General features: G+C 36.8%; 1 protein-coding gene across 5 annotated transcripts in view; it reads right to left on the reverse strand.

Moving 5' to 3' along the window:
- NUCB2 (nucleobindin 2) overlaps nucleotides 1-12,428 on the reverse strand; it is a 44,549-nt gene that overhangs the window by 14,364 nt on the left and 17,757 nt on the right. For all 5 annotated transcript variants that reach the window (XM_046014122.1, XM_046014118.1, XM_046014119.1 and 2 more), the window contains 3 exons: nucleotides 8,199-8,342; nucleotides 7,513-7,620; nucleotides 3,610-3,736 (listed from right to left, as the gene is read on the reverse strand). In XM_046014122.1, the coding sequence (XP_045870078.1) occupies nucleotides 3,610-3,736; nucleotides 7,513-7,620; nucleotides 8,199-8,342 (379 nt within the window). The remainder of the gene's footprint in view (nucleotides 1-3,609; nucleotides 3,737-7,512; nucleotides 7,621-8,198; nucleotides 8,343-12,428) is intronic.

The raw sequence follows: 12,428 nt of genomic DNA on the forward strand, positions 1-12,428 counted from the left end.
ACCTTAATCTCAGGATAAGGAGTATTTGGTATTTTTTTAATTATTATTATTTGACAGAGAGAGAGATAGAGAGCACAAGCAGGCAGAGTAGCAGGCAGAGGGAGAGAGAAAAAGGCTCCCTGCTGAGTAAGGAGCCTGACATGGGGCTCCATCCAAGGACTCCGGGATCATGACCTGAGCCCAAGGCAGTTGCTTAACCAACTGAGCCACCCAGGCGCCCCTGGTATTTGTTTTCTATGTCTATTCACCAGCAGGGAGTTAAATGCGCAATACAAGGATTTGTCCAATATGATCCACTGACCAGAGGCACATGTTTAAAATGCATCTTACAGGGGTGCCTGGGTGGCTCAGCGGGTTAAGCCTCTGCCTTCAGCTCAGGTCATGATCTCAGGGTCCTGCGATCGAGCCCTACATTAGGCTTTCTGCTCAGCAGAGAGCCTGCTTCCCCCTCCTCCTCTGCCTGCCTCTCTATCTACTTGTGATCACTCTCTCTCTGTCCAATAAATAAATAAAATCTTTAAAAATAAATAAGTAAAAATAAAATAAAATGCATCTTACTCACCCCCAGAATCAGAAATTCTAGAGATAAGATCCAGTAAACTGCATTTTTAACTAGCTCCCCAGGTGATTCTTTTGTGATATAAAGTTTACCAGGAGTAAATGTCCAGGTGTTTATTAAGGCCAATGAACCACCCAGATACCCAGCCTATGGGGACATGTCACAAAGACAGAGAAGCCAGCTGGAAGGATCTCCCACTTGTCAAATCTAACCTCTTGATTTTCTTTCATAACTAGAAAGGCCATTCCAACTTAATAAAGAACTTGATCAACTTGTCATCTAGTGTTTTTTGGTATTATTTTCTACACTGATACCTTTGTTCATTTGTACTTATTCTGATGTGAATGAGAGAGAGATCTAACTGTACCTTTTCCAAATCGCTACCCAATTGTATCAACATTTTCTTTTTAAAAATCTATCTTGATCCCACTAATAATGACATACCACCTTTAATTCAAATTGAATTCTACATGTATTTACTTTTACTTCTGGTATTTTTATTCAGTTCCACTGGTCTTTCTACTTATATGCCAAAACCATATAGTTCTCATGAGTGAGGCTTAGTGATAGGTTTTAATATCTAATATCTAACACATCTATTTAATCCTTCATTGTTCTTTTTCCAAGGTATGTAGCTTTTCTTGCTTGTTTCCTTTTTCATATGAACTTTAAAATTAATTTGTCCAGTATTGGGGGGGAAGTACATATTTTTTATTTGGATCATGCTAAATTTATAAATTAACCTAAGGAAAATGGACATGTTTATAATGTTGAGTCTTTGTATCAAAAAGATGGTATGTCTTCTCATTTTTTTCAAGTCTACTTTTGCATCCTTCAGGAGTATTTGAAAGCTTTTGGCCTCTAAGTCCAATTTCTTAATAGGTTTACTCTGGGCATTTTATCTTTGTTGGTATCTGTAAATGGAGTCTTGTCTTCCATTATATCTTGTAACTGGCTGTTGCATAAGAAAAATGCTGATTTCTATACATTAAATTTACCTTGCTGAATTTTCATGTTGTTTATGTTATTTTTTAGTCAATTATTTTGAGTTTTCCAAGTATGAAACCATATCACCTGCAAACAGAAATGGTTTTATCAGCTCCTTTTCCATGACTTTTACCCCCAATTATTTTTTCATTTATGTAATTGTTTTGGCTAGTGCCTCCAATGCAATGCTAATTAGCAGTGGTGACTGTAGACATCATTGTCTTGTTCCTGATTTTAATTAGAATACAAAATTGTATTTCCCCACTAATTATGATGCGGCTGAGTTAGACATACCTGATCGTGTTACAGAAGTATCTATTGATTACTATTTTATTGCTTTTTTAAAATTAAGGGGGGTATTAAATTTTGTCAATTGCTCCTTTTCAGTAGATATGGAGACAATCGTTTGATACAGGAGATTACATTCTTATCTGTGGATAGCTTCACATTTCAAAAATTCTACTTCATAGCTATTTAATCTCCTCAAACTCTGAAATAAAAGAATATGGGAGCATGAATAGGCAGAGCACAGAGGATTTTTAGGGCAGTGAAACTACTCTGCATGAAACTATAATGGTAGATACATATCATTATAGATTTGTCCAAACCCATGAATGTAAAACACCAGAAGTGAACTCTAATGTTAACTATGGACTTGAAGCCCCATACAAGGCAGGGCTCTATCTCACAACCCTGAGATCACAACTTGAGTCAAAACCAAGAGTTGGATGTTTAACTAACTGTGCCACACAGGCACCCCAAATCTTAAATTTTTTAAAGATTGTTTATTTGTTTATTTATTTATTTGACAGAGAGAGATCACAAGTAGGCCGAGAGGCAGGCAGAGAGAGAGTGGGATGCAGGCTCCCTGCCAAGTAGAGAGCCCGATGTGGGGCTGGATCCCAGGACCCTTAGATCATGACCTGAGCCAAAGGTAGAGGCTTAACCCACTGAGCCACCCAGGTGCCCCCAAATCTTAATTTTTAAAGATAGAAGTTTCAAAGATTTATTCTAACTTATCCTTTGTCCTTCGACTTCTTGATTTCTTTAGTCACACCAAAATTTTTTCTCTTTCTTTTTTTTTAAAGATTTTATTTATTTATTTGACAGAGAGAGAGAGAGATCACAAGTAGGCAGAGAGCTAGGCGGAGAGAGAGGGGAAGCAGACTCCCTGCTGAGCAGAGAGCTGGATGTGGGACTCGATCCCAGAACCCTGAGATCATGACCTGAGCTGAAGGCAGAGGCTTAACCCACTGAGCCACCCAGGCGTCCTCTCTTTATTTCTATTCATGTGATGATTTATAGTATTAGATTTCCTAATATTAAGTCAGTCTTGCATTCCTAAAATAAATCTACTTGCTATTTTGATACACAATAATTTTGGTTTTGGCATCAATAACATATTAAGAGTATGAAAGCTTTCCTTCTTTTTCTATGCTCTGGAGTAGTTTAAATAGCATTGACAATCTGTTCTTTAAAAAAAAAAAAAAGATTTATTTATTTTTACTTGATAAAGAGAGGGAGCAGAGGGAGAGAGAAGGAAGAGAATCCCAAGCAGACTCCTGAGTGTGGAGCCCAACATGGGGCTCAATCTCATAACCTTTAGATCATGACCTGAGCTGAAACCAAGAAGTGGACACTTAACCAACTGAGCCACCCAGGTGCCCTGAGAATCTGTTCTTTAATAGTTTAATAGAATTCCTTTTGACACTCTCTGAGCCTGGTGTGGTTTTCTTAGAGCATCTCTGACAATTTTTCTATTTCATCTATGGAAATTGTTATAATTAGATTTTCTCTTTTGGTTTCCTTTGATGTTATTCTTTCTCCTTCAAGTCAGTGGCTTAATTCATTACTTTTCATTGACATAATAATTTAAGGCTAATCATTTAGACTTTTGAATGATGTGAATATATTACCTATTTTAAAAACTAAATTTTAAAAATTAAGAGAAGACAAATCAATACTAACATTAAATTTTGACTAGAAGAACATGGTATGTGACAATATAAGCTGACCTGAACAACCATATGCTGAAACTTTCCTACTTTTTCTTTAGCACTTACCTTGAAGAGAATCCAATTTAGCTTTAATTAGCATTCTTAACCTTGCCACTTCTTGCCTTTTCAGTTCATCAAGTTTTGTCCTCACATGGTGACTTACTAAATCCAGTTCTTTGCTTAGCCGCCCACTCTGTTAAAATTAACAAGTTAGCTTTATTTATTACATTCCTTTTTTAGATCAGACACAATATATTAAAATGAGGGTTATGAGAAAGTAGTGATAAATGCTTTTGGCTAATTTAGATAAATGGGATATTAAAAAAAGCATTTCTCTTAAAAGATACTCAGTTTATAACTCTATAAGTGAGATATGTAAAAACCATATATTATGGAAAGAGCCGAAATGTCCATCAAGTGATCAATGGATAAAGGAGATGTGTATACATATACAATGGAATATTAGTCGACCATGAAAAATAATGAAATCTTGCCATTTGCAGTGACATGGATGGAGCTAGAGAGTATTATACTAAGCAAAATAAATCAGAGAAAGGCAAATCCCACATGATTTCACGCATATGTGGAACTGAAGAAAGAAAGTAGATGAATATGGCAGGGGAGAGAGGCAAACCATAAAACACTCTAAATTACAGAAAAACACACTGAGGGTTACTGGAGGGAGGTGGGCAGGGAGGATGGCTTAAACAGTGATGGGTTTTAAGGAGGACACATATTGTAATGAGCACTGGCTGTTGTATCTAAATGAATCACAAAATTCTGTACCGAAACTAATATTACACTGCATGTTAACTGGAATTTATAAAAATTTGGAGAAAGAAAGAAAAAGATAAAAATAAAAACCATACAATTGAAAGCATAATTAAAGCACAGAGGAGAAACTCAAAAAGTAATTGGAGTTGCAAAATGGTACAGCCACTTTGAAAAACAGTTTGGCAGTTCCTCAAAAAGTTAAACACAGAATTATCATATGACCCAGCAAATACATTCTTAGGTATATACCTAAAGAATTGAAACATATGTTCACATAAAAACTTATACCTGAATGTTCATAGCAGCATTATTCATACTAGCATAATATGTCCATCAGCTGATGAGCTGATAACCAAAATATGGAATATCCATAAAGTGAGATATTGTTCAGTCATAAAAAGAAATGAATGTACTAATATAAGCTACAATACAATGAACCTTGAAAAACATTACGCTCGGTCAAAGAAACCAGACACAAAAGACCACATATTGTATAATTCCATTTACGTGGAATGTCCAAAATAGGTAAATCCATAGAGATAGAAAGTAGATCAATGGTTCCCAAGGGACAAGAAGAGGGGGGAAATGAGGAGAGATAGCTTAATGGGCACAGGGCTTCTTTTGGGGGCGAACGAAATTGTTTAAAAGTAGATAGTGCTAATGGCCACCTGTAGATACACCACTGAATTATATGCTCTAAAGGCACAAGTTTTTAAGGTATGTGAATTACATTTCAATAAAGTAATCTTAAAAAATAACTTGGCCACCTTAAACTTTAGTAATTACACATATAAACAACTTTTCAAAATTAATCTTTTTTAGGTTGTCTCCTTTGATTACTTTTCTCATAGGTAAGTATAAGTTCCAAAATTTAAGAAACAAAATAGCTAGTAGCTTACTTTCTCTTGTTCATAAATGCATTTGCAATCACAAACTGCAAATCTGACTAGCAATCAGGCAGACAAATATTTTGGGACTGAGTCCATGGGGCCCATTGCAGAAGATAAAGAAAGAACCCCCCTACAAGGGAGACCAAGAAAGAATGTTCAGAGGTAAGAAGGAGAACTAGGAGAATTTGCTGTTGTAGAAGCAAAAAAAGCAATACACTCAATGAGATAGTGGTCATCATTATTACATATAACAATGATTCTCAAAATGTGGTCCCCAAGTAGAAGCATTAGCACCAACAGCGAACTTTAAGCTCTAGACTTACTGAATCACAAAGTCTATAGGTGGGGCCCAGGAATCTGTGTTTCAACAAGCCTAAAATCTGAGAACCACCAAAATGATAGAAAGGAGTCCAGTAAGAAGAGGAATAAAAAGTATCCACTGGGGGCGCCTGGATGTCTCAGTGGGTTAAGCTTCTGCCTTTGGCTCAGGTCATGATACCAGGGTCCTGGGATTGAGCCCCACATTGGGCTCTCTGCTCATTGGGGAGCCTGCCTCCCCCCCCACCTACTTGTGATCCCTCTGTCAAATAAATAAAATCTTTTTTAAAAAGTATTCACTGCATTTGGCAATTAAGAAGTCACTGACATCCTTCATGAAGGTATATTCAGTGGAGTGATATGGGCAAAGCCATAATCTTTCCAGTCAGCAATATTTGGGAAGTGAAGAAATGTAGCATGATTCCCCTTTCAAAATACTTGGCTGAGGGCGCCTGGGTGGCTCAGTGGGTTAAAGCCTCTGCCTTCGGCTCAGGTCATGATCCCAGGGTCCTGGGATCAAGCCCCACATCCGGCCCTCTGCCCAGCAGGGAGCCTGCTTGGCAGGGGGCCTTCTTCTTCCTCTCTCTCTGCCTGCTTCTCTGCCTACTTGTAATCTCTGTCAAATAAATAAATAAAATCTTTAAAAAAAAAAAAAAGACTCAAAAAAAAAAATACTTGGCTGAAGGGCATTTGGGTGGCTCAATCATTAAGCTTCTGCCTTCAGCTCAGGTCATGATCCCAGGGTCTCAGGATGGAGCCCCACACTGGGCTCCCTGCTCAGCTGGGAGCCTGCTTCTCCCTCTCCCTCTGCCTGCCACTCCCTCTGCTTGTGCTCTCTTCCTCTCTCTCTGTCAAAATAAACAAATAAAATCTTTAAAAAACCAAAACCAAAAACCTGACCAAAATTCTTAGCTGAAAAGGTAAGGACAAATTCTAACTTTTTTCTCACCATTTTTCCTAAGTCTTCCTGAGCTATGTATAATGATTCCTATTGTCTATTTAATTCTTATATCTTTTTCATTGAATAACTGTCTAACTTACTACATTTCATCTCCCCTTGACCCAGCAGGGAAGAGGAACTGATTGTGAAAGGCAGACGGTTATAAAAGTATTCCCATACCCCAGGATTATCTCTCTATTGTACTTCCTATTACCACCTTTTCTGTTAGTCACAAATAATGTTCTTTAAAAAAAAAAGGGGGGGGGCGCGCCTGGGTGGCTCAGTGGGTTAAAGCCTCTGCCTTCAGCTCAGGTCATGTTCCCAGGGTCCTGGGATCGAGCCCCGCATCTGGCTCTCTGCTTAGCGGGGAGCCTGCTTCCTCCTCTCTCTCTCCCTGCCTGCCTCTCTGCCTACTTGTGGTCTCTATCTGTCAAATAAATAAATCTTAAAGAAAAAAAAATTTATTTATTCATTTGAGAGAGAGAGAGAGAAAGTGAGAGGAGGGAAGGGGTAGGAGGAGAGGGAGAGAGAGAATTTCAAGCAGACTCCACACTGACCGTGGAGCCCAACACACGGTTCAACTTCATGACCCTGAGATCATGACCTGAGTGGAAACCAAGAATTGGACATTTAACCCACTGAGCCACCCAGGCATCCTGCCATAAATAATGTTTTAATCCTAACTTAAGAAGATAAGAGACACTGAAAGTTCTGCATTAAATATTATTTACTCCAGGACATTAGTTCCATAGATCAAATTAATTCTTCAAAGGAAATATAAGATCACTCTCAAAATAATCCAGGGAAATTACTGGCATGACGCTATTACCTCTATCAGGAAAAATGACTTCCTCACTGCTGAATTATGTGCCCATTCTCAGCATTTCCAAAATAAATTATACCCCCATCATATTTTCATGCTAATAAACTTTTTTCTACATATTACTTACTCAGAATAAATAAGAGCCTCATCTTTGTATTCCTAGTATTTAACTCAGTGTCTGGGATGTTCTAATGTTTGTTAAATAATTATTTAATTACATTTACCTTTATTTCCTCTATGTCTGCTTTCTGGAGCTTTTCTCTGAAATGATTATCTGTTTCCAGCACATCAATCACTTGCTTAAGATATTCATCATAATAAAGTCCAGTATCCTTCAAATTAAGAAACAAACAATAATGTTTCTCAAAGCTTTTCCTTCCCTGCATCTAAAGATCTCAATCCTAAAAAAAAAAAAAAAAAAAAAAAAAAAGACTAGCAAAATGGCATTGAGACACATCTACTCTGATAGCTGGGACAAAGTTAAAAAGCTGTATTTCTCAAATGAGGAATTTCATATCAGAACCAATATCTGGTTTTATTTTCACATAAAGGTAAATATTCTATATGGCTTAGATAACGAGGACTTAATCAATAATATTAGTTGACTGATTTTACTCCGCTGTCACCTGTGTCTCCTCACTGCTGTATCTCCTTTGAATATAATACAATGTCTTCTTGGCTAGTGAGCTCTCCATTGGAAATGTATTATGATTAATATTCTCCTGTGCATTATTTAATATATGAACTACATTAAATAAACAATGTCTAATATTAACAACATAGGCTTATCCAATATTCTTTTACTGCTATTTCAGAAATAGTTCTTAAATGTACAATTTTACAAGTAACAAATATTAGCAACATTTGGTTAAAATTCTTCCCACAAGATTATCTTTATCATTTCACTTACTGGTGGTTCTATCTTTGCACTGTCCACAGGTTGAGTATTTTTTACTTTTGTCTTGTCTATGTCTATAGGCACAGCTTCGAGAGCAGTAAGTAGACAGGAAACCAAGAGAAAACAATATCGTAGTAAGACGGTCCTCCACATCATCTGAAATAAAGGTATTATTATAGTAAGGTCCCGAAAAGATGTCTTCAAACTATATAAATACATTCCCAATGCCATAATAATATATACCTAATTTCAAGAAATTTAATACAACAAAATTGTTCTAGAAAGAGGTTAAAAAATAGACTATAGCTTATCAAAATAATGCTTAAAACAGATCACTAAAGAAAATCAGGGGAGAATGTTTTCAACTAAAATTAAAAAGAAAACAAAATTTTATTTTTTAATTTTTTTAAAAGATTTTATTTATTTGACTGAGAGAGAGAGAGGACAAGTAGAGGGAGTGACGGAGAGGGAGAAGCAGACTCCCCACTGAGCAGGGAGCCCATCGTGGGGCTTGATCCCAGAACCCCAGGATCATGACCCCAGCCAAAGGCAGACGCCCAACCAACTGAGCCACCCAGGAGCCCCAAGAAGGAAAATTCTGAAGTTTAAACAGCTTATACTATAAGAAAATATTTAGTTAATTATAAAAGCTTCAAATAAAAATGATAATAAGTGTCTCAAAAGCTTAAAAAATTAATAGCCCAAATTTAAGGAAAGGCGAAGTAAGGAAAAACTATATTTTTTTGATTAAAATACTAGAGAGCCAAAATTTTTCTAGATATATTCAATTTAGCTTCAATCTAATTTTGAAAATAAGTTGCTCTATAAATATAAGTTGATTAAAAGAGACAACTAGATAAAATATTTTTAGCCTTATAAACATTATTTTATCATAGTAGTCATTTGCTAAAATTCTTTTCAGTCAATAATTTTTCAAATAAATAAATCAATAAAATATCAAGCTTGAAAGGAGAGGACCAATTATTGCTATTCCCACAATATTATTCAGATTTTGTTTATTTAAACAGTTTCCACTCCATATGGATCTTTAGTAGCTGTGGAGGATCCACTATAAGAATCAGAATGAATAAAAATCTCATATTTAATTGATTTTATACACATAGACTTATGTTAAGGTCCAAGTCAAGAATATTGGTCTGACCAACAGTGTAAATATGCATTATTTAACTCAGAATCTCCCAAACTTAACTAACCATGGACTTTTTTTATTTAAGTCACATTTTTATCCATAGAACACAATTTGGAAAAGAGTATACTGCCTCATTTTTGCCACAACTCTACAGAGCAGAAAGGGCAGTGATTTGTTTTACAGGTGAAGAAAATTTGAATTAAAACGATTCACTCACAGAGCATGGTCTTGCATTACAAAATCACTAGAACTCACATTTTAGTGCTATTTCTAGTATATCAAATATTTTAGCATCTCTATTGAGATATAACTCACATGCCATAAAATTCACCCATTTAAGGTAGAGGGTTTGTCTATTCTGTAAAGCTGCTTCTCAAAGTTTAGTTCTCAAACTTGAAGGATCAGATCACCTGGGAGCTTGATTCTCAGGCTGTACCCAAGATCTCTGAAATCAGAATCACTGGGGTGAGGTCCAGAACCTGTTTTAAGAAGCTTTCCAGGTAGGGCGCCTGGGTGGCTCAGTTGGTTAGCGACTGCTTTCCGCTCAGGTCATGCTCCTGGAGTCTCAGGACAGAGTCTTGCATTGGGCTCTCTGCTCAGCAGGGATTCTGCTTCTCCTTCTGATAACCCCACCCCCACCCCACGCCCGCCGCTTTCTCTCTCTCTCTCTCTCTCATTCTCTCAAATAAATAAAATCTTTGAGGGGAAGAAAAAAAGAAACTTTCCAGGTAAACACACTATGGGCTGCTGAAGGGGAGGTGGTAGAGGGATGGGGTAACTGGATACTGGACATTAAGGAGGGCACGTGACGTAATGAGCACTGGCTATTCTAGAAGGTTGACAAATCACTGACCTCTACCTCTGAAACCAATAACACATTATATGTTAATTAATTGAATTTAAATTTTAAAAAGTTGGAAGGAAGGAAGGAAAGAACTTTCCAGGTATTTCCTACATACATATGCTCAAGTCCAAGATGCATTCTCCTCTAGGACACTAGTTCTTCCACAAGATCATTGTGAGTATATGTTTTTCAGGATGAAATGTTTGGGAGATGATGGCTCAATGAAGCTAAATAAAGTTTTCATCATTGCAAGACTTTCAGAACTTGTGATGGGCTACTATGCATTATGAATCTTTAATAGAAGGATGATTTGTTTCTCCACAGAAAGTACATGTACCATGAATCGTGTCCTCTTCCCAGAATTACTTTTTATGACAACCAAAGTTTATTTCTCATTCATGCTTCATGCCCATTACAGGTATATATTTTATTTTTGGTTTTCATTTTTGAGAGAGAACTCACATGCCACAAAGCTTATTGTTTGAAATTGTACAATTCAGAGGATAATCGTATATTCACAAGGTTATGCAATTATCACCACTATCTAATTTTTTTAATATTTTCATCACTCCAAGAAGAACTCTGTGCCCATTAACAGTCCCCCCGCTCATTCCCTCATTCTCACAACACCTAGCAACCATTAATCCACATTCGGTCTGTATAGATTTGGCTATTGTGGACATTTCATATATATGGAATCATGTAAGATGGAGCCTTTTGTATCTGGCTTTTTTCATTTAGCACTGTATTTTCAAAGTCCAATCATGTTATAACATGAATCAGTACTTCATTCTTTTATATAGCATGTGTATATACCACATTTTGTTTATCAATTCATCAGTTGATGGACATCTACTTTTTTGGGTTGTTTCTACTTTTTTTGCTACTGTGAATATTTGTGTTCACGTTATTCAGTTACTATGTTATCAGTTCTTTCAGTTACATACCAAGGAGTGGAATGGCCAGGTCAATTTGGTGACTCCATGTTTAAGTTTTTGAGGAACTGCCAAACTATCTTCCATAGCACCATTTTATATTCCCACCAGCAATATATGAGGCTTCCAATTGCTCCACATCCTCACCAAAATGTGTTATTGTCTTTTATATTACAGCCAACCTACTAGGTGGGAAGTGGTGTCTCATTTTGATTTCGATTTGCATTTCATTAGCTAATAACGTGAGGCATCTTTGCATGTATTTATTAGCTATCTCTTTACCATTTTTTAAGATTTTATTTATTTATTTGACAGAGAGAGACACAAGCGAGAGAAGGAACACAAGTAGGCAGAGAGAGAGGGAGAAGCAGGCTTCCTGCTGAGCAGGGAGCCCAGTGTGGGGCTTGATCCCAGGACCCTGGGATCATGACCTGAGCCGAAGGCAGATGCTTAACAACTGAGCCACCCAGGCACCCCCTTCTACACAATTTCTAAAGTTTAATCAAGTCTCCATGGCACCTAACATGGTACACATATAATTGGAAAATGAGTGAGTGCTAACATTATTTGAATAGCCTTTCTATAAATGTGCATGCAGAAGATCAGCTGAGTGATACACCTCTGTAACTTCATTCTGCAGCCTCCTCAGGAACTGGGACTAGCCCTGGATATGGCTAACTCAGCGTTTAGAAGAATCTTTCACGTAGATTCCTCCCTTCCACCCATACTACCTCCAGCGTCCTATTCTCTCATCCTTCTACCACTTAACACAACATATACAAGGGAAATTCAGAAGCAGTTCGATCTTAGCAGTTGGCAGCTGTCACATTATTTTGAAATGCGCTCTTTTGAAAAATACTGTCCACCTTTACTTCAATATACAATAGAAGCCTGAGATTCATAGAAGTAAAATATAGTTAATTGAATCTTGGAAGTTATCCCTTTTGCAATTTGTCTCTTCTTCTCTCACTGTTCTGCCAGGTTTCCCATAAATGAGAAGGCAAGTCAAGAGAGGAATATGTTTGTACATAGGAATGTGTGTGTGTGCGCCCACACATACCTCAGCATCTCAAAATGACTAAGTAACAAAAAGTCTCTGGGTATCTACTCTAAAACATTTACTGACTTTATGGCTCATTAACTTTTAATTGGGACCCAGACTTATTACATAATAGAAACCATCAATTGAGTGTTTACAATGTACCAAACAGTATGCTACATTTTTTTTCTGTATTAAGTAATTAATGACTCTGTGAAATAACTATTATGATCACCAATTTAAAGTACAGGAAACTGAAAATAATAAATAAAGG

This window comes from Meles meles, chromosome 8 (assembly GCF_922984935.1).
Source record: "Meles meles chromosome 8, mMelMel3.1 paternal haplotype, whole genome shotgun sequence".
In the NCBI taxonomy this organism is placed as follows: domain Eukaryota; kingdom Metazoa; phylum Chordata; class Mammalia; order Carnivora; family Mustelidae; genus Meles; species Meles meles.